We start from the raw sequence: 20,929 nt of genomic DNA, 5'->3' as shown, positions 1-20,929 counted from the left end.
TCAGTACAACAGCCAGTCAGAGCATATTGCCTTTGCTGTATTCAGTGCCTTCAGCCATTTCTTGATATCACGTGGAGTAAATCAAATTGGCTGAACACTTACATCTACTATTGTGGGGACCTCAAAAAGTTGTAGGAAGTCAATTCACCCGAGCTTAATTTGTAATGTGTGTTTGCGCAGATTGTCATATCAGATTGACAATGTAGCAGAATATACTCCAAATTATAGTAGTCTAATTTACAGTTGAAAAGGATCAAACTCTGAATGGGAAGATGTTGGACTCCCAGATGGATAATATAGTTTGAGAGTGGAAGGTCAGCAGAAATCATGTGAATATTGAACCAGAATGTATAATTTACAGTACATTCTGTATTATCCGTGTATTTAATTTTGATTTGATTTATTATTGTCACATGTATTAGCATACAGTGAAAAGTATTGTTTCTTGCATGCTGTACAAACAATGAATACCGTACATGCTGAACCTATTTAACCGTACAAGGAAGGAGAGACTGCAGAATATAATGTTACAGTTATAGCAAGGTGTAGAGAAAAGATCAACTTAATACGAGGTAGGTCCATTAAAGATCGCTAAATCTGTAAGTAATTCAATAAGAACATTGTTGGAGAGTTTAAAAGAGTTTGATTGAAGCTTTAAAAGCATAGAATGAGAGTAAAGGATAGAATTAGAGGGTATGCTGTACGTAGCTTGCAAGAAGTCGCCTCGCTCCGGCGCCACCTTGGAGAACCACACCAAATTAGGTTTAATGTTTTGCATGGTTCATTTCTGGAGGGGTAGAAACCCTCTGATCTGCAATAAATGAGGGTAATTAGAATGATAGAGCTTCCTGTTGACATCAAACCACTTTTTACAATTTATTTGTTGAACAGTGAAAAATGTAATCATTCAAAATTTAAAAGGACAGAAGTTGAGGCAGAGAGCGTCAAAGAAATCAAAATGGAACAGAAAATTACTTCCAAACGTAAGCTGTGGATTTCAGTGATTTCAGTGGGGTTTCCCTGCTTAACATTGACAGATCAGTCAGGGAGACTCTGAAAATTAAAGTAATCAGTGCTTGTGCCATCATTCCTGTGTTTTGACACTTAGGGCTGGATTCTCCAATTCTCAGGCTATATCCTGTCGCCGGTGTGGGAACGGTGGCGTTTTACAACCGAGAACTCGACGCAAAACGGCCACTGATCCTCTGTTTGTCTGGGGGCTCGCAGGAAACCAGCATAGAGCACCCAACTCTAGCCCCCTCCCCGCGGATCAGCCCTCCCCCGACTGTGGTGGTGCTGGACTGAGTTTGCAGCCGCCACACCAAGTTCCCGACAGGTAATACCATGAGACCCCCACGCTGTCGGAAACTCGGCCGCTCGGGGGCGGAGCATTGGGGGGGCGGGCCTCAGGCAAAGTCTTAAGGCTGTCAATATGGCATGCGGCATACTCCAAGAGTATGCCGCTTTGGAGGGCGTGGCGCATCGTGAAAGCAGCCAGCGAACGGTGTGCTGCCAAGAAACATGTGCCTGGGGGAGCGGAGAATCCCACCCATGGTATATAAGCAGGAGAATGCCTGTGCAAATGTACCGCGTGGTTCTTAACATTGGCCGGGATTCTCCGGCCTCCCAGCCACGTGTCTCTTGGCAGCGGGAGGCGGCGCGCTGTTTGTTGTTGGTAGGATCCTCTGTTCCTGCCGCTGTCAATGGGAATTCCCACTGAAACCACCCCACGCCGCCACTGCCCCTGCCCCCTACCCCCACTGGGTCTGCCGAACAATTGGCCGCTGATGGGATCTTCTGGTCGTGCCATAGTCTACTGGCTTTTGCATGGTTTGCCTGCATCACCACTGGATTGGGGGGAGGTCAATTTCAGTGAGACCAGAAGACCCTACCGGCGGGAAGAGCCGGAAAATCCCACAAAAGTGTTTCAGATGCAGTGAATTACTGTAGTCACTGTTGATACCTAGGCAAGTAGTATAAAGAATGAGTGGTAACAGAAGGGGAAAGGAAGTGTAAGCTAAGTATGGCAGTAACAATAAACTAGCCAAGTTTCCAATTTGAAAATCTGGATCATTACAACAGCACCTTCCAAACCCGAAACCTCCACCGACTGGAAACACACAGGCAGCAGACGCATGGAAAACTACCGATGTCAGATTCCCTCTGAGTCACAAACCACCCTGGATGGAATTACACTGGTTAACCTGCACGGTTATTGGGTCAAAATCCTGGAACTCCCTCTCCGATACATAGCACTGTGGGTGTATCTACACCCCAGGGCCTGCTGCAAATCAAGGCGGTAGCTCACCACCACCTTCTCAAGGGTAACTAGAGATGGGTATGTCGGTGACATTCATAATCCGGCGAATGAATAAGAAAAAAACATTAGCCTCTTGACTCCTAAAAGTTTCCCAGGATTTCACGTTCCCTGCTGTGCCAAATAGGATCATGGAATGGCCTATGTGAAAAAATCCTAACCTTCTCATCATTCTTTGGTGCTGATCCTATTTCACAATTTACAAGGCTGGAATTTAAATTCATGGCCCATGAGCTCTTCATCCGTTAACATAACCATTAAGATACTGTACCCAGATATGATTAAATAGGTTCAGCATTATCCATTATGCCTTGCCCTTTTCATGAAAGCTGGGTTCCCACATATTTCTAGTCATCTTACTTTTAAATGACGACAGAATATTGCGGTAGATTTTCCACCTAATGCACTAAGTTATGCAGACTTGGCAACATATACGAAAAGAATTTAGTGTCAGTAAAGGAAGGTCTCAGATATTCGTCCTTCGCCCACTTCACATTTTACAGGGGTTCACCAACCCTCATCTGAAATGGCGCTTGTCAGAACCACCAGGTTTATGGTCCTCTTTTGCAGGGATTGGGTGGATGGATCGTCAAAGCTACCAAAAGATTTTTTTTTAAACTTATGCTCAGCGCATTGAGGTACATAAATGTGCAATCTGCTAAAGGAACATTCCATCCTCTTCCTTCACCCGATTAAAATTTAACAATAGCACAAGTGCTGGTGGCAGTGAGGGTTACACAATTTCTGAGAATGTTGCCTCGTTTGTGAGTTGCTAATTAGGAAAGAATGAGTCATTCTCTGAAATGTAAATTTACTGGAATTTTATGAAGTGACATCGGCAGAACAGATAGAACATTAGGCCACTAGTGGGGGGAAAAAGTGCTGGGACAAAGTGGCATCAGCATCACAGCGAAGAAAACAACGATTATCTTAGTCAGATTAAAACATCCTTATCTTTATCTTCAATTATCTCAGCCAATTTCCTCTGTTGTTTTAAAAGTACTGGCTCATTACTTGGGTACAGTTTCATGAATCTGATGGCTTCACTATCTGATGGTTTCATCTACCGGTGCGGTGGCACAGTGGTTAGCACTGCAGCCTCAAAGCGCCAGGGACCCGGGTTCAATTCCGGCCTCGGGTGACTGTCTGCGTGGAGTTTGCACTTTCTCCCCGTGTCTGTGTGGGTTTCATCCGGGTGCTCAGGTTTCCTCCCACAGTCCAAAGATGTACAGGTTAGGTTATGGGATAGGGCAGGGTGGGGCAGGAAGCTGACTCCAACTCGCTCCTGACTTCAGATCATGCATATGACTTTCCAGCAGGAAATGCTTGTTGAATATCCCTCTCCTAACCAATTGTAGCACACCTACTCTCACCACCTCATCTGGGGTCAGTGACCACCACAGACCATGGACTGTCCTGGCCTTTATGACTCAACAGTTGAATTGATGATTACTCAATCAATTGGCACCAGTTTTATTAACTAATCAGTCAGTCAGACGGGAGGTAGGTTGCTGGTGGCGAGGTTGAGGTGGAGGATTTGCGTTGCGGGTGGCGGCGGGGGGGTAGGTGGTGCAAGGTCATGTGATGAAATCTCCCAGAATACACCCAATCAGATTTGACAACCATACCTGGATTTTCCAGCCTCTGCCAACGGCTGGCTTTTCCCATGGCAGCGGCAACGAGCCATCGTCCGAGGGTAGGAACTTCCGATTCCACCAAAGTCAATGGCCCTTTGCGTGGCTCGACGGCCCTGCCGCTGGGGAATCTGCCATAATGGGTCGACGTTGGCAGGGCTGGAAGATTCCGCTGACGGGAAGGGCTGGAATATCCCACCCTAGGTTTTACATGTTACTTCGTTCACAGCACTCTTTCCCCGGAGGCAGAAGGTAGTGGGCACAGGTTCCATTCTAATGACTAAAGCACAAAATCTGTGCTGACACTCCAGTGCAGCACTGAGGGAGTGCTGTGGTGTTGGAGGGGCCTCCTCAGGGAATGAAACAATCCACTGAAGTCATTTTGAAGAAGAACAAGTGAATTCTCCCTGATATCCCGGCTAATATTTATCCCTTGACCAGCATCACAGCCAGATCATTATCCCATTGCTGTTTGTGGAAGCTTGCTGTGCAGAAATTGGATGCAGTAGGGTTGGAATTTTCTGGCCGTTCCCGCTGGTGTGATCTTCCGGTCCTGCCAACGGCGAATCCTTGCCGCGGTTTTCCTGGCAGCAGGGGGCGCAATCCTGGCCTATGACTGTGAACCTCGCTTCAAAACGATTCCATTGGCTGTACAGCGACTAGGGATCCTTGGAGCTCTGACAGGTGCTTTAGAAATGCAAATCTTTCCTTTTTTCCCTAGCTTCAGGCTGCGTCCACGCTATAACAGTAGTGCTGCTGCATGGCATTTGCAATGCTGGACTTAAAAAGTGTGATTGCACCCTCAGAATTTCAGTTTCCTATGTCAGCTGAGGCTTGGGTTGAGCAACTGAAATAAAGCCATCTCCCACCCAATTTTATTTGGTTCTGATTTAAATCTACATTCTCTATGAACTGAAACTGGGACGGATCACATCAATTTATCCAAACATCATTGATGCGCTGACTGTGCAATCAACATTCAGATTTTAATCACACATTTCTGGTTGATTAAACTCATTACACAAAAGTGAACTGTTTTTGCCAAGTACCAACAGCCTCTGATTAACCTTTTGTAACAAAGGCATGGATTGTACCTGTAAGAACTTGTTCAACAAGCTTTACTGCCAGTAATTCTTTGAAGGGATTTTTTCATTCTTCCACTTCCCTTTCCTCTAAGAAATAATAGAGATAATGTGCTTAGGCACCCTATCGGTACAGAGATAAAATGTCATTGCGGGATCAAACTAAGAATCCGTATAACCTGAAGCTTAAAATTAATCAGGAGTATGCTGAAAGAACTCCGTTTATATGACCTGAGGATGTCCAAAGCACGTTACAGCTGATTCAATGTCGTCACTATTCTGATGCGTGGCCTCCAATTTGCGGCCAGCAAGTTTCCACTGCGGCAATATTACAATGACAGATAATGTGTTTTAGGGACATTGATTGAGAGACGAGCATTGGCCACGACACAAGGAGGAACTCCCTGCTGTTGTTTGAATAGCACCGTGGGATCTTTTATATCCACCTGAGAAACAGACTGGGTTTAAAGTTTCAGCTGAAAAACGGCACCTCCGACAGAGCAGAATCACACGGGAACATCAAGCATGAATACATGCTCGAGTCCCGAAGTGGGGTTCGAACCCACAGCTTTTCAGACATAAAGGCGAGAATGTTACTGACTGAACCACAGCTGACACCTGAAAAGCCCAACACTGGGCATGTCGTCAATAACCTGCTAAACATTTAGGCACCTCTCAAAAAATAAATTCTCTGCGTCAGGGCCGAGCCTCGACAAGGAGAAAGATCCTTTAGACCAAGCGCTGTCGAGCAGATTCAGAATGATTGGCAATATTACTGCTGGAGTGAGATACTGTTATAAAATTAATGGGTTCTGCAGGCGTGGGACATAATCCACAGCAGATGTCACCACAAATGGCAAAACTGCTCTATATGCAAACTTCAGTGGACTTCGATTGAGAGTAAAGGAATGGAACGACATAGCAGAGCAACCTTCGCTGCAAAACTCAGGGGTGAGATGGAACAAAATGGAATGAAGCAGTGGGGAATGGGATTACTGGCTGTAAAATTTATGAAAGGCTCCTGTGAAAATACTGGGCATTGCGGCATCAGACAATGGAATGCCAGTGTGCAGAAGGGTAGATTTAGCAACAAGAGATTAGATTTCCCTCTTCGCCACCTGGGCAGTAGTAATACGGTGGATTTCAATCCATCAAAACAAAAGGAATGAAGTTTAGGTGGGTTCGAAAAAGCGGGCGACCCGCTCCAACAGATCCCTGGCTCGGCAGTGAAGGCTGTAATCTAGCCCACAAAAAGTAGCAATAAACTTGCTACAAAATGCTTGACTCGAATTGTGAATTCATGAGTTTACACTCCTGGCAAATTAATAGACAGAAAACAATGGGCACAGGGTGCATCGCAGAATTCCTAAAATCCACTCCCACTTGGGACACATTCCACGCACGGGGAGCACAGATTTGTGGAAATGCTCACATCTAACAAGCTCCGGAAATACTTCTGTGTCTCAGTACATTGTTTGGCTTTCAACATTACCTTTCTTTACCTCAAACGAGTAGGATAGGCTTATCCTGAAGCAGCATTGTTCACTTACAAAGAAATAGCAGTTAGACCTTGTGGTGTTGGGTGCTCTGGTGCACAGATGAGCCAACACAGTTGTATGTGGTACAACTCTATTTTATTTTAACTCTTTTATACAGTTCGTTCTGGATACTCTGCACGTGCTGTCTTCCTGAGTGTGTCGTGTACCAGGTCTGTCCTTGTCCTTGTCTCCAGCTAATACTGACCACCAGGTGTCGTGTTTGTGCGTTTATATCTTTCTGTGATTGGTTGTGGTGTTGTGTGTTCTGATTTGTCTGTTGGTGTGTCTATCATGATGTGTGTTTGAATATCATGACAGACCTGACTTAGATGCATGCACCCAAGCTGTGGAAAGCTACGCCATAGTGCACAGAATATAACCAGTTTTAACCTTCTCTGCTGTAAAGAGAACACAGCTTCCCTAGTCTCGCCGCATAACTGCAATGCCTCATCCCCGATAACAGCCGAAACAATCTCCTTTTCTCCTCTCGCAGACTTGAACAACCTTCCTGAAGTGTGGTGCTCAGAACTGGACATAATACTTAGCTGTACACAAGACAACCAACTTCACAAACAAATGCTAGGCACTGACTATTTGTGTTATTATTTCTGAAGGATGCAAGTAATTTATTTACTTTTTAAAAATTCATTTATGGCATGTGTGCATCGCTGGTTTATTGCCTGTCCCAAGTTGCCCACCAGAAGGTGGTCGTGGTGAGTGCCTCCTTGAACCGCTGCAGTCCTTGAGGTGTAAGTACAGCCACTCTGCTATTGAGGAGGGAGTTACAGGTTGTTGCCCCAGTAACAGTGAAGGAATGGCGATATATTTCCAAGTCAGGGTAGTGGGTGACTTGGAGGGAAACCTCCAGGTGGTGGGGTTCCCAGGTATCTGCTGCTTTTGTCCTTCTAGATGGTAGTGGTCATTGCTTTGAAAGGTGCTGTCTAAGGAGCGTTGGTGAGTTACTGCAGTGCATCTTGTAGATGGTACACATGGCTGCCACTGTTTGTCGATGGTGGAAGGTTTGAATGTTTGTGGAAGAGGTAGCACTCCCTCTATTTGTAATTAGATATCAATTTTAAAATATAATTTCATGGCCAAATGTTCTCCAAAAGCAAAATACTGTGGATGCTAAAAATTTGAAATAAGAACAGAAAATGTCAGAAATTATCAAAGGATCAGGCAGCATCTTAGGAGAGAAAAGGTGTTAATGGGCTGAATTGTGCAGAGAAATCCCCACGGGGGCCAAAAGCAGGCCACAACCAGGTGCCTTGTGGGAGTCACTGCTGGGGTGGCACCTGGAGGATGAGGGCGCATTGATGTCTGGCATACCTCATGAGTGGTAAGTAGCCTGGATGCTCAGTGGGCGGGGGGTGGGTAGGGAGAGTGTGTCTGTGGACAGGTGGTGCCATTGCCATGGGGCACCGATTGCTGTCAGGGGCACCTTCCATGAGCCAAACAATGCTCATAATGGAGGCCTGTCCCTCTGGAGCCCACTGGGAAGGTTTCAGATTTCATTGGGCAGTCTCTCTATACCGCAACAGGCCCCCCAGCCACTGGCAAAATGCCCACAGTAGCTGCTGGCAGCCATTAATTGGATAGTTAAGTGGCTCATTTGGGCTTTGAGCAGTCTGCCATCTTTCACTCTGGTGGCAAAGTGGCATGGAGAGGGGAAAATATTGTGTGCCATATCTGATGTCTTTCCATGCCACTTGCCAGCCTTCTTGGCACCCAGCCCATCCTGAAAAGTCTGGTAAAATTCAGTCCAATGTTCAAGGTCAATGATCTTTTGTTGGAACTGGGAAATATTAGGGACGTACAGGTTTTAAGCAAGTTCAGAGGTGGTGAAAAGTGGTGGAAGGGTCAATCATCTCAGTCCTGGGATGTCACTGCAGGAGTTCCTCATGGCAGTGTCCTAGGCCCAACCATCTTTAGCTGCTTCATCAATGACCTTCCTTCCAACATAACGTCAGATGTGGGGATGTTTGCGCAATGTCCACCTCCTCAGAAACAAGCTGTCCATGTGTAAATGCAGCAAGACCTGAACAATATCCAGGCTTGGGCTGACAAGTGGCAAGTTACATTCACACCACACAAGTGCCAGGCAAGACCTGCACAATATCCAGTCTTGAGCTGACAAGTGGCAAGTAACATTCACACCACACAAGTGCCAGGCAATGCCCATCTCCAATTAGAGAAAATTAAAGCATTGCCTCATGACATTTAATGGCATTGTCATCGCTAAATCTCCAACTATCAACATCCTGGAATTCTCATTGGCCAGAAACTGAACTGGACTAGCCATATAAATACTGTGGCTACAAGAGGAGGTCAGAGGCTGGGAATCCCGTGGTGAGTAACTCACCTCCTAACTACCCAAAGCCTGTTCACCATCTACAAGGCACAAGTCAGGGATGTGATGGAATATTCCCACTTGCCTGGATGAGTGCAGCTCCATCAACACTCAAGGAGCCCTACGCCACCATCCAGGACAAAGCAGCCCGCTTGATTGGCACTCCTTCCCCAAACATTCACTCTCTCCACCACTGACACACAGTAGCAGCCATGTGTACCATCTACAAGGGTCACTGCAGGAACTCACCAGGACTCCATAGACAGCACCTTCCAAAACCATGGACACTACCATCTAGAACGACAATTGTAGCAGATGAATGGGAACACCACCACCTGGAGGTTTCCCTCCAAGTTACTCCTGACTTGGGGCTGGTTTAGCTCACTGGGCTAAATCGCTGGCTTTTAATGCAGACCAAGGCAGGCCAGCAGCACGGTTCAATTCCCGTACCAGCCTCCCCGAACAGGCGCCGGAATGTGGCGACTAGGGGCTTTTCACAGTAACTTCATTGAAGCCTACTCGTGACAATAAGCGATTTTCATTTCATTTCATTTCAATATATCACCATTCCTTCACTGTCACTGGGTCAAAATCCTGGAACTCCCTTCCTAATAGCACAGTGGGTGTACCATCGGCATGGTGGCACAGTGGTTAGCACTGATGCCTCATAGTTCCAGGGACCCGAGTTCAATTTCCACCTCAAGTGACTGTCTGTGTGGAGTTTACTTCCTCCCCTTGTCTGCGTGGGTTTCCTCCGGGTGTTCCGGTTTCCTCCCACAGTCCAAAGATGTGCAGGTTAGGTGGATTGGCCATGATCAATTACCCGTTAGAGTCCAAAAGGTTAGAGGTCAGGTTAGGTGTGGTTACTGGGTTAAGGGGACAGAGTGGGGCCTGACCCTAGGTAGGGTACCCTTTCAGAGAATTGGTGCAGACCCATTAGGTCGAATGGCCTCCTTTTGCACTGTAGTGATTCTATACGGACTGCTGCAGTTCAGGGATGGGCAACAAAGGCTGGTCTCGCCAGCGACGGCCACATCCCGTAAAAACAAATGTTAAAAAATGGTGCAAGGAAAAATGATAACGGGATAACTGAAGAAGGAAACAATAGGTTTAGAGGAGGGATAAATGGGAATAGCAGATTTATTATGTATGGTGGCTCAAGATATACACACTGGAGGCATATGGTGTAAACCAAAAGGGGTTTATTAAGGAAGTTTAAAGGCATGCACTATATTGGCACAGAGTAACTATGTACCGGTGCTCACCCCCCATTTCTGGTGTTTACTCTGTCTGGCTCCTCCGCTCCCCAGCCCCATGCTGGCACGCTTTTGACTGGGGTTGGCACACTCCTGCACAATTGGCTCAGTTCCTGTCACATGAGCCCACGAGCCTACTCCCTTAAAGGGGCCACACTACTGCATTCCTCCCCCCTTAATTCCCTTACTTAACAACATGATAACTACTTACAGTATGATATAACATAAGGGACAGAGGGTTCGTCCTTTAAAGAGTTATTTGGTCTGGGGATCTTCTGATCCTACTGGATCTCCTCAACACCACAGCTGCGCTTTCACCCCCTAGAACAGTCGAAACGTCCAAAGCAGGGTGCCCCAGTCTCGAACCAGAAACTGGACCAGCAAGGCACTTCGCCGACGGGATTTACACTCTCGAGACTATAGGTCACTGACCTCCAACTCCTTAAGTGGTCCACATGCTTTTTAAGTGTCCGACCAGCAACTTTAACAACGTAGGAAAAAGATCCTGACTGGGCCACGATGAACCCCTGAATCCCGCACCCAAAACAACCTCTTTTCCTTGCCGGGTGCTGGTCATTCCTGGAGGCCTGGCATGTCTCCACGCTTCCTGCCAAATCTGGAAACACCAAGTCAAGGTGGGTTCAAAGACGATAACCCATCAGGTGTTCGACAGGTGTCACACCCGTCATTGAATGAGGTGTGGTGTTTTCGGACAGTAAAAAAATGGAAGTCGCAGGCGTAGTGGCTGATCTGATAGACTATGCGTTGAGTTTTTTAAAGTGTGCACGGCCTTTTCGGCCTACCCTGTGGATGCCGGGTAGTATGGTGTCGTCTTTATGTGCCGGAACCGGTTAGCCCAGACAAAAGCTTGGAACCCGGCCCCTGTGAACGGAGTACCATTTTCCAAGATGGTATTCCAGCACACCATGAGTTACACTTATGCAACGCAAGGTGTCATCCATTGCTAACGAGGTTGTGGAGCCCACCTCCTGAACCGATAAACACTTGAAGCGGGCGTCAACCAGGACTAAAAATATTTGGCCTAGAAAAGGTACTGCGTAGTCTCCATGGACCCTGATCCAGGGTCGAATTGGCCATTCCTAGCGGTGGACGCTGGCTGATGGGGGTAATAGCTGCTGGGACTGACATGGGGCACATTACTGCACCAAGTCCTCGATAGCCTTATCGATGCCAGTTCAGACCAGCATCCTCATCTTAGTTTTCCTCGAGTGGACGCAGGGCAACTCCCGAAGAAGGTGCCCGTGGCCAGGGCAGAACAACCACCACTGATCCCCCAAAAAATCACCCCATCTTCGCCAGTGAGTTCATCATGGTGTGTAAAATAAGGCCTCATACTCACAGCTTTGTCGTGATGCCAACCAGACTGAATCATCCTTTGCACATTGGACAGGACCAGATGCCGATGGGTCCAATTTCAAATGCGATTGGATTAAATGGGCAATCTGTCCAAGATTTTCAAGGCCAGTACAATTTCTTGAGGGACCGGTGGAGGTGGAGAACCCTTTTGGAGAGGAAACCGGCTTAAAGCATCCACGTTGGCAATTTAGGTGTCAGGCCTGTGCTGACACAGACCAGGTTGTCAACCTTCCATACCTGTGTTCCTGACATGTCTTTTTTCTCCTCAACAAGGGTTTCCCTGTACCGTGATGGCATAATGCTTGCCTGTATTAATTCTATTTCCCACACTTCTGCCCTCACTCTTCCCCTTTCCCTTGTCTTCACTTTCCACTCCAACTAGCCTCCACATTCAATGTACCTTCCTCTGCATTTCCACCAGCTCATGTTTAATGCCACCTCCAAATACAACTTCCCCTTCCCTCCCCTTTCAGCATGTCGAAAGCACAGCGCGCTGGGCGGCACTGAGGTCCACTCCTCTCCACCAGCTTAAAATTTGTTGCACCTCAAAAAATTTTCCCAGTTCTGACAAAAGGCCACGAAGAACCTGTAATGACTTAGACGAGGCCTTTGAGATTGGCCAATTGGAGTGAGCCAATCAGGGAACCTCTTCTTTGTATGTAACAGGGTGTGTCAGACCCTCTGCACTCCCAGTGTAGACAGCAAGCTGAATGCACATGGTCGTACTGCTGTTGGTTTTGTTAATAAAAGGGATTCTGGTGAAGGGGCGTCTGCCTCTGTGGACTTATTACAGACCCTAAAACAGCAACTTTGTGTCTCTCTCTCCACAGATGCTTTGTGGCCTCCATAGTATTTCCAGCGTTTTCTGTATCTAATAAAATGTTCTCCAATGCCACATTCCTGTTCAATTCTGACTCAAAACTGCAATGTGACCATATCAAGAATTAAGCAAGTGAATTGTTTGCAGTCAGTTTTGCCTAAGGTTTTGACTAAGACCTGAAATAATAAATTGGCTAACATCGATGTGATTGGGTTGGAGGTGGAAGGTTAAGCAGGACTCTACCAACCCCTGCTGTTGGAACTATGAATTTGGTTGTTTTGTTGGAACAGAGCTGTGCATTGCTGAAAAACGGGACATGCTATTGAAGCTTTTCATTTTGCACTCATCAGGGCAGACGCAAGAGTGCCAAATTTCAAAGGGAACAACAATTTATACCCAATGAGAGAAGGGCGCGGATTGGTTGGCAAGTGGATTCTGATTGGTCGAGGCATTGCCATGGACAATGCACCAGGGAAAAGTTATCCCCCAAGCTTTTATTTAAATTCAAAAAAGGTAAGTCGATTCTGATTGGTCGACTGCCCCAAGGGACTGTGGTCCCTCATGCTATTGTTTAACTGAAAAAAGCACAGGGCCTGGACATATTCTCTCTGTATGGGATAGGGCGGCCTTGCCCATGAATATGTTGTTTCTATGACAGTGAGCCAAATTGCAAGCCTGTCTGATAATCTTAAATTCCTTGTTGGTGTAATTCTCAGCATACTCGACCTGTTGCGATCAGTCGAAAGAATGTCTTGTTTGATATGATCCACCAGTCATTGGGATCTATGGCCTATGTAGCTGGCATCACATTGGCACTGAAATTCATATACCACATTCCTCATTTGAGGGGTAGGCAAAACATTCTTTTGGTTTTGCGACAGCTTCCTGTTAGTGGAAAACCACTCTTGTCGCTACCGCACAATAGCAACATGAAGTAGCTAGCTTCTCCTTTTGCTCAAATGTTTTGAGACACCTTACCCTTCCAGGCTAATTTGAGGTAGACTGGACAATTTTTAAGACCAGAAGTGGCAGCCTTAGGACTTTTCATGAGTTTGTGTAATATACAGCGATATACAGGATAGCTTTGGTGTACCCTATTTTAGCATCAGCTTTGCACGATGAGCAAATGGCTTGGGCCCTAGTTCCGAGGCTGCCAATAAGGCCAATTACACAAACCAAGTTAAGGTCATCAGTCGGCTTGCAATGTGGCTCACTTACAGCTGCTACAAGTTACATACATTCATAAGCAGAGCCCTGTCCTCTCCAAACAAAGAATGGGCCCCTCCCACCGGCGGATTTTCCAATCCTGCTGAAAACAATGGGCTTTTGAATGGTGTGCCGCATTTTCCGGCCCTGTCCACACCATGACATGACAATAAATTGTCATCAAATATGTCCAGGCATTATGCTTTTTTTCTATTAGGTTCCCCGGTGCATTGCACATGGCAACGCCTCAACCAATCAGAGTGCACTTTCCAACCAAGCAGCACCCTTTCCTCATGCCGGATAACGTGTTGTTCCCTTTGGATCTTGTATCCATCCTGACGATGGCAACTTCGACAGCGTGCCTCTTTTTTCAGCAATACTTTGCCATAAATGTGTTAGTCGGGATTACAGAAAAGCAGTCAATCGTTATGTGAGGCAAAACTGTACTTTTACCAATGGCTAAAAAGAGGTCCTACAAAATATTATAGATGAAGTAAAATCCAGAAGTTTAGAATATAAACTGAGTATAAGGTGATGGCATGGTGGTCTTGTCACTGGACTAGTAAACCAGAGTATTGCTCTGGGGACGCAGGTTCAAATCCCGCCACTGCAGATGGTGACATTTGACTTCAATAAAAATCTGGAATTAAAAGTCTAATGATGACCATGAAACCATTGTCGACACACCCAGCTGGTTCACTAATGTCCTTTAGAGAAGGAAATATGTTGTCCGTTCCTGGTCTGGCCTACATGTGACTCCAGAGCCACAGCAATATGGTTGACTCTTAACCTCAAGGGCAATTAGGAATGGGCAATAAATGCTGGCAGAGCCAGCGATGCCCACGTCCCATGAACAAATAATTCAATAAAATGAACACCAAAGAGACAAAAACAAAGGTAGTTAGAAGGAGAACGTTAAAAGAAACTAGAGTAAAGATTGAAGTGGATGGTGTCACAATGGAACAAATAGATGAGTTTATTTTTTCAGACAAACGAGATCAGGAGATGGTTGATGCAATGCCAAAATTCGAAGGATAAAGATAGCCAAACTCAAGCTTGTAACAAGGAAAACATTCAAAAGATGCTACATTCTAACCACCTGCCTGTGTGCCTTAGAAACCTGGGCAATAAGTAAAGATCTGTGGAAGAAGATTGAAGAAATGTGAATGCTAAGACGTATGCTAAAACTTTAACATAGAGACCGCAAGGCCAATGAAGAAGCGCTTGAAATTGCGAGAATTCAAATGAACTCTTAAAAGTGACATCGAGGAATGGAAATGTCATCATTTTGGCCACCCAATCAGACTCCAGAGATCTATTTTGGAGGGCAAAATGGAGAGCAGCAGAAAAAGGGTCAACTAGGTATGGTTGGATGACAGACCGCCACAGAGTGATTGCAAACAAACTAAAGTGAGTGTGCGAGGACATCTTAAGACATCAGAATGTTACACACCATGACAGCAGATCTTGTGATAGGAGTAGCTACAAGCAGAAAACAATTGGCCTTAAAAACTACAGCGATAACAAAATGCATGAAACACATGGAAAACAGTGGAATTTAAAGCCAAAGCTGACTCAGGGAAGTAGCACTTCACTCTGACAAGGAGATTTGGAAATTGGGGAACAGTTAGTACTTGAGGCAATCAAAAGGCAGTCTTCTAGTGCTGTCTGTGATTTAAAAACTCCTCATTAAAATGCAACTAAAATAAAGAGAAAACAAATGAAATACTGATCTACACACTTGTTATAATTGCAATATACCTAGGCAAGAGCAATAATTCATTTCACGCATTAGCAAAACCTTAGAACATAGAACATTACAGCGCAGTACAGGCCCTTCGGCCCTCGATGTTGCGGCGACCTGTGAAACCACTCTAAAGCCCATCTACACTGTCCCCTTATTGTCCATATGTCTATCCAATGACCATTTGAATGTCCTTAGTGTTGGCGAGTCCACTACTGTTGCAGGCAGGGCATTCCACACCCTTACTACTCTCTGAGTAAAGAACCTACCTCTGACATCTGTCTTATATCTATCTCCCCTCAATTTAAAGGTATGTCCCCTCGTGCTAGACATCACCATCCGAGGATAAAGGCTCTCACTGTCCACCCTATCCAATCCTCTGATCATCTTGTATGCCTCAATTAAGTCACCTCTTAACCTTCTTCTCTCTAACGAAAACAGCCTCAAGTCCCTCAGCCTTTCCTCATAAGATCTTCCCTCCATACCAGGCAACATTCTGGTAAATCTCCTCTGCATCCTTTCCAATGCTTCCACATCCTTCCTATAATGCGGCGACCAGAATTGCACGCAATACTCCAAAACCTTAGCCTGGATGTGTCGCATGCGAAGAATTAGGTCCCTTATTTGCTGAATAAATGCGGCATTCTGGTATTCCATTGATTCCCCACTGTTTTGCTGCCATTTATGAATGGATTTTAATATGAATCTCGGCCTTTAACAAGCGTATTTTATCTGTGAGGTAAAAAGGTTAAAATAAACTGACACCAGGGCTATTTATGTCCAAAAGCTTTGAGTGCCAAGTTATGTATTTAAGATTGGCAAGCTGTGCTTACACTTGTGTAAATGATGTTGCAATCAGGTGTTTGTGTTTGTGGTGGTGTGACACGCATTGAGGATTTTGGACTAGTCCCTACTGGAGCTTATGTTTCAGGAATGATATATTCTCACTGTGAGTCATTGAGTTCTGACATTGAGTTCTCTGAATGGACGATTATTCCAGGTGAATACATCAGGTGGCAAGTTGCAACACTTTACATCTCACAGCACAGGAATTTGGATTTTAACTGAAATACTGATTCATAAACGAGAATATTTCACTTGTGCTGAGGTTAGCTCCAAATCCTTTCTCACAAACTGTTCTTGGGCACGGAACGGGTTACACAAGTGGGATCTTTTTTAGTGCTTTCAAAGGCATTTTAATCCTCTAATGTATAAATTTAATGACGTTAATTTGTCTGTGTGACATGGATAAAACATCCCGATGTTTACAAATATCTCTGTTTGTGTGGCTGCTTAACACAGTGCGCTGCATATAGAGAGAGCTTCACTCCCCTCGCTGAAGAAAATTTGAGGATACGATTATGAACTAAATTAACCTTGAGGGAAGCAATTGAAGAAATAACTCCAGCACAAGCAAACTTGATGACTGGTGGAGTAATTGCCATTTACTGCACCCACTGCAGGCTTGGTCGAAGCATTCATAGAGGAAATCAACAGTTTCCAAATTCAGCAGATTGGATTGGATTTGTTTATTGTCACGTGTACCGAGGTACAGTGAAAAGTATTGTTCTGCGTACAGTTCAGGCAGATCATTCCGTACATGAAAAGAAAATGCATAGGGTAAACATAAAATTCACAATGTAAATACATAGGCACAGGCATTGGGTGAAGCATACAGGAATGTAGTACTACTCAGTAGAGAAGATGCGCAAAGAGATCAGTTCAGCCCATAAGAGGGTCATTCAGGAGTCTGGAAACAGCGGGGAAGAAGCTATTTTTGAATCTGTTAGTGCGCGTTCTCAAACTTTTGTATCTGCTGCCCAATAGAAGAGGTTGAAAGAGTGAATAAGCTGGATGGGAGGGTTTTTTCATTATGCTGCCTGCTTTCCCAAGGCAGTGGGAGGTATAGACAGAAACAATGGCTGGGAGGCGGGTTCGCGTGATGGACTGGGCAGTGTTCACGACTAACATCTTTAAACCTACCCTTTTCAATCATTTGGTCATTTGTCTCCTTTGTCAATGTTCTTATCTGATAGTGCTCCTGTTGGAGGGTTAGGGGACATTCTATTATGTTGAGGGAGGTATATAAATGCAAGTTGTTGTTGCTGCATTAAGCATTGGGAAATCTGGCTTGCCTGGTGGCTCACCAGTGTAACAACTCCTGGACTTCTGTTTCTCCGGCAACCATTTTAATTTTGATGTGGCGATGCCGGCGCTGGACTAGGGTGGGCACAGTAAGAAGTCTCACAACACCACGTTAAAGTATAACAGCTTTATTTGAAATCACAAGCTTTTGGAGCGCTGCTCCTTCATCAGGTGAAGCTGCGCTCCGAAAGCTTGTGATTTCAAACAAACCTGCTGGGTTTTAACCTGGGGATGTGAGACATTTTAATTTTGCCAGGTTACAAGTTCTCTCCAGTTAAACCATTCTATTTAATTACACAAAACCTTCCCCCCTCCCAATACTCTGTGAGCTCACCTGCCCATCTTGACTGTTGACTTCTTATTGGTGTTCTCGCAGGGAGGGGCAGTACACCATAAGAAACTGGTGAGTGAGGTGCCACAGATTGGCGGAGTGCGGAATTTTGCCTGCAAGTCCCAATATTCTGAACTCAATTAACCTTGCTGAATAGATGCAATCATGTGGGACCATGCAGTACCTCAGAGAGAGGTGGCCCAGTTTGAAGGGCCTGTCACCTAGCCCTAGCATACTTTCCACTGACCACGTTAGTAGTCAGAGAAATACTCCTGCACATGATCAGCACAATACAAATGCATGTTTTTTTCCTACAAATGCTTTCAGTCAAAAAAAGACTCAAGGTTGGTTAGGGGTAATTTTAAGAGGCCAGGAAATACCCTTTATTCTATGAAACAGATAATTTATTGCTCCTCTTAAATCCAATGAGCTCCAGGGACCCGGGTTCAATACCGGCCTTGGGTGGCTCTCTGTGTCGAGTTTCTCCCGTGACTGCATGGGTTTCCTCCGGGAACTCCGGAGTTTCCCTCCACAGTCCAAAGGTGTGCAGGTCAGGTGAGTCAGCCATGCTCAAATTGCCTCTTAAGTGTCCAAAGATGTGCAGGTTAGGTGGGGTTACGGGGATAGAGCAGTGGATTGGGCCTAGGTGGGATGCTCTTTCAGAGGGTCGGTGCAGACTTGGTGGACTGAATGGCCTATTTCTGCACTGTGGGAAATCAATGTTCCAATTCCAATTTTTTTGTTAGCTTACTTCTGTAACATTCAAAGAACTCCAACATCATTCTTTTTTTTGCCATTTTTTCCAGTGCAATAACATCTTCCAAACAATTGTACAGATTCCAGGTAACAGCCACAAGCAAACCTGTCAGATTGGTTCTCCTACCTTCTTTGCCATTTGATGTGACTGAGGTGTTATTAATATGAGTGTTGTTGAAATCAGAATTGTCGAGACACTCGATGTTTCCAGTCAGATTGTGTGGGATCACCAAATCTAACATTTCCATGCACCTGCAAGAAAAAAGTTAAGAAGTATAAGATTGTCATACACAACTATTTCAACTTTATGACAATCACCCTTTTATGCAAATTACAAATAAATTATTTCAACATCACCACCAGGATGTTTTTTAAAAATTTGTTCAGGGGATGTGGCTGGGCCAGCGTGTATTAGCCATCCCTCATTGCCCTTGAAGAGAGAGCATTTTAAGAGTCAACCACATTGCTTTGGGTCTGGAGCCACATGTAGGCCAGACCAGGTAAGGATGGCAGATTTCCTTCCCTAAAGGACATTCGTGAACCAGATAGGTTTTTACAACGATTGACAATGGTCATCATTCGACTTTCAATTGCACATTTCTATTGAATTCAAATTTCACCAGCTGCTGTGGTGGGATTTGAACCCGTGTCCCCAGAACGTTACCCTGGGTCTCTGGATTACTAGTCCAGTGACAAGACCACTACGCCACCCCCAACCCCCCCCCCCCCCCAACCCCCCCCCCGCCCCACCGTTTTTGAGAACTTGATGAATCCCCAAAATATTTTGGAAAATGAAAACGCAAACATGATTTCCGCAGGAATTTAGAAATCTAAAAACCTTGACATCTAGAAGCATAACTGAATTCCATTAAACTGAGAAATTAACTGATTGCTTTAGTGATATTGCAATTACTTTTTGTTAACAGGGAAACTTCCCTGTCTCGCTCATTGCGTTTTCTGAAATTCCTGAATTACTACCTAGATTTTCAATAAAATGTTCACAGCATGCTTGTACAAATATCAACATGGCAAGCCTTAACTTGGCAGAGAGAGGTTTTGCTGGGGACTGGGTGGAAATCTCCAGTGTCGGAAATCTGAGTTATGAGGAATGACTGGAGAGGTGTATTGAATTCTGGGCTCACAGTAACCTTCAATCATCGTGTGACTGGCCATAGACATTAGTGTAGCAGTTCCCTTAGGAGCATTAGAGATTATTAATTCCATATTTAAACAAACACACATTGTTTCAGTTTCATTTTTGTTACAGGTTTGCTGCCAACAAACAGAAAAAGAAATACTCCTAGTTCTTATAAATATTCATTGATCCACTCTGAAGGGATATTCACAGAAAAAAGCTTATCAATCATTGCTGTTTGTTGACAGTCTTTTTGTGGCAATTTTCCATTAACCAAATCTGAGTCGCAGCTCTCTCATTACATTATCTTTTTTGATTGTGTCCCCTTTACTTATGATCAACAAACAAACCTGCTCGACTACTGTCCAAGGCTTGAGCATCAGTCAAGCACAGAAAACCTCTTCATTATCAGTAACCAAACTATCTCACCTCCAGGAGGCCAACTGCTCTGCTAGCAAGAGGAATGTATGATGAGATTAGTTAGCAAGCATATTTGTAGCCTTTGGATCATTATATTGGAATTACTGATTATGACAGACATCTGGAGGGGTTATTGGGTTACGGGGATAAGGTGGAAGTGAGGGCTTAAGTGGGTCGGTGCAGACCCAATGGGCCGAAAGGTCTCCATCTGCACTGTATGTTCTATGTAAATCGAGCACAATTTTGTGGGGTGGTATCTATGACAAATAATTCTGCCATGAACCTGGAGAACGGTTAACAGAACACTACATCAGGTTAGGAAAAGTGCAATGATATAATTGATGCAACAGCCCAGATCGCCTCTGATACACATTTTTCTTTCTTAATTCAAGACATATCAACCTGATAATGGGATCAGTATCTTGCTGGTGTGCAATAAAGCTCCAATATAGTTGGTAATGGAAGGAGCGAGAGATGCTCTGGTCAGATTGCATCTTGAGTTGCTGTGACCAGTTCTGCTTGATCAGCAATGTTCAAGTGCTGGAGGCGGTGCTGGGATGGATCACGTGGATGATCCCCAGTGTCAGTGGTTATGAGGCCAGACTGGCGAGGCCTGGGCTATTCAGTTGGGAAAAGAAGAGGGGATCTTGCAGAGGTAGACAAGGAAGTCGGTGGTATGGAAAATATTAATCTAGAGACAGGAGGATGAGGACAAACGCTCAGAGTGGTAAATGGAAATTTTAGGATGATATTACAAAATACCCTGCATCAGATGTTGGCCAAGTGTGTCGGAAAAGCCTGGGGTAGGAGTAAGCGGG

At 45.1% G+C, this 20,929-nt stretch overlaps 1 protein-coding gene across 6 annotated transcripts in view; it reads right to left on the bottom strand.

The window, feature by feature from the left end:
• The window catches only part of LOC140428539 (protein phosphatase EYA1-like), a 324,148-nt gene that overhangs the window by 203,567 nt on the left and 99,652 nt on the right, over positions 1-20,929 (bottom strand). For all 6 annotated transcript variants that reach the window (XM_072515114.1, XM_072515116.1, XM_072515112.1 and 3 more), the window contains exon 2: positions 18,684-18,808. In XM_072515114.1, the coding sequence (XP_072371215.1) occupies positions 18,684-18,804 (121 nt within the window). In that variant the 5' untranslated portion in view covers positions 18,805-18,808. The remainder of the gene's footprint in view (positions 1-18,683; positions 18,809-20,929) is intronic.

The sequence above is a fragment of the Scyliorhinus torazame genome, chromosome 8 (assembly GCF_047496885.1).
Source record: "Scyliorhinus torazame isolate Kashiwa2021f chromosome 8, sScyTor2.1, whole genome shotgun sequence".
Classification (NCBI taxonomy): Eukaryota; Metazoa; Chordata; class Chondrichthyes; order Carcharhiniformes; family Scyliorhinidae; genus Scyliorhinus; species Scyliorhinus torazame.
Note: the sequence above shows the minus strand (reverse complement) of the source record. Positions and strands in the feature narration are given on the sequence as shown.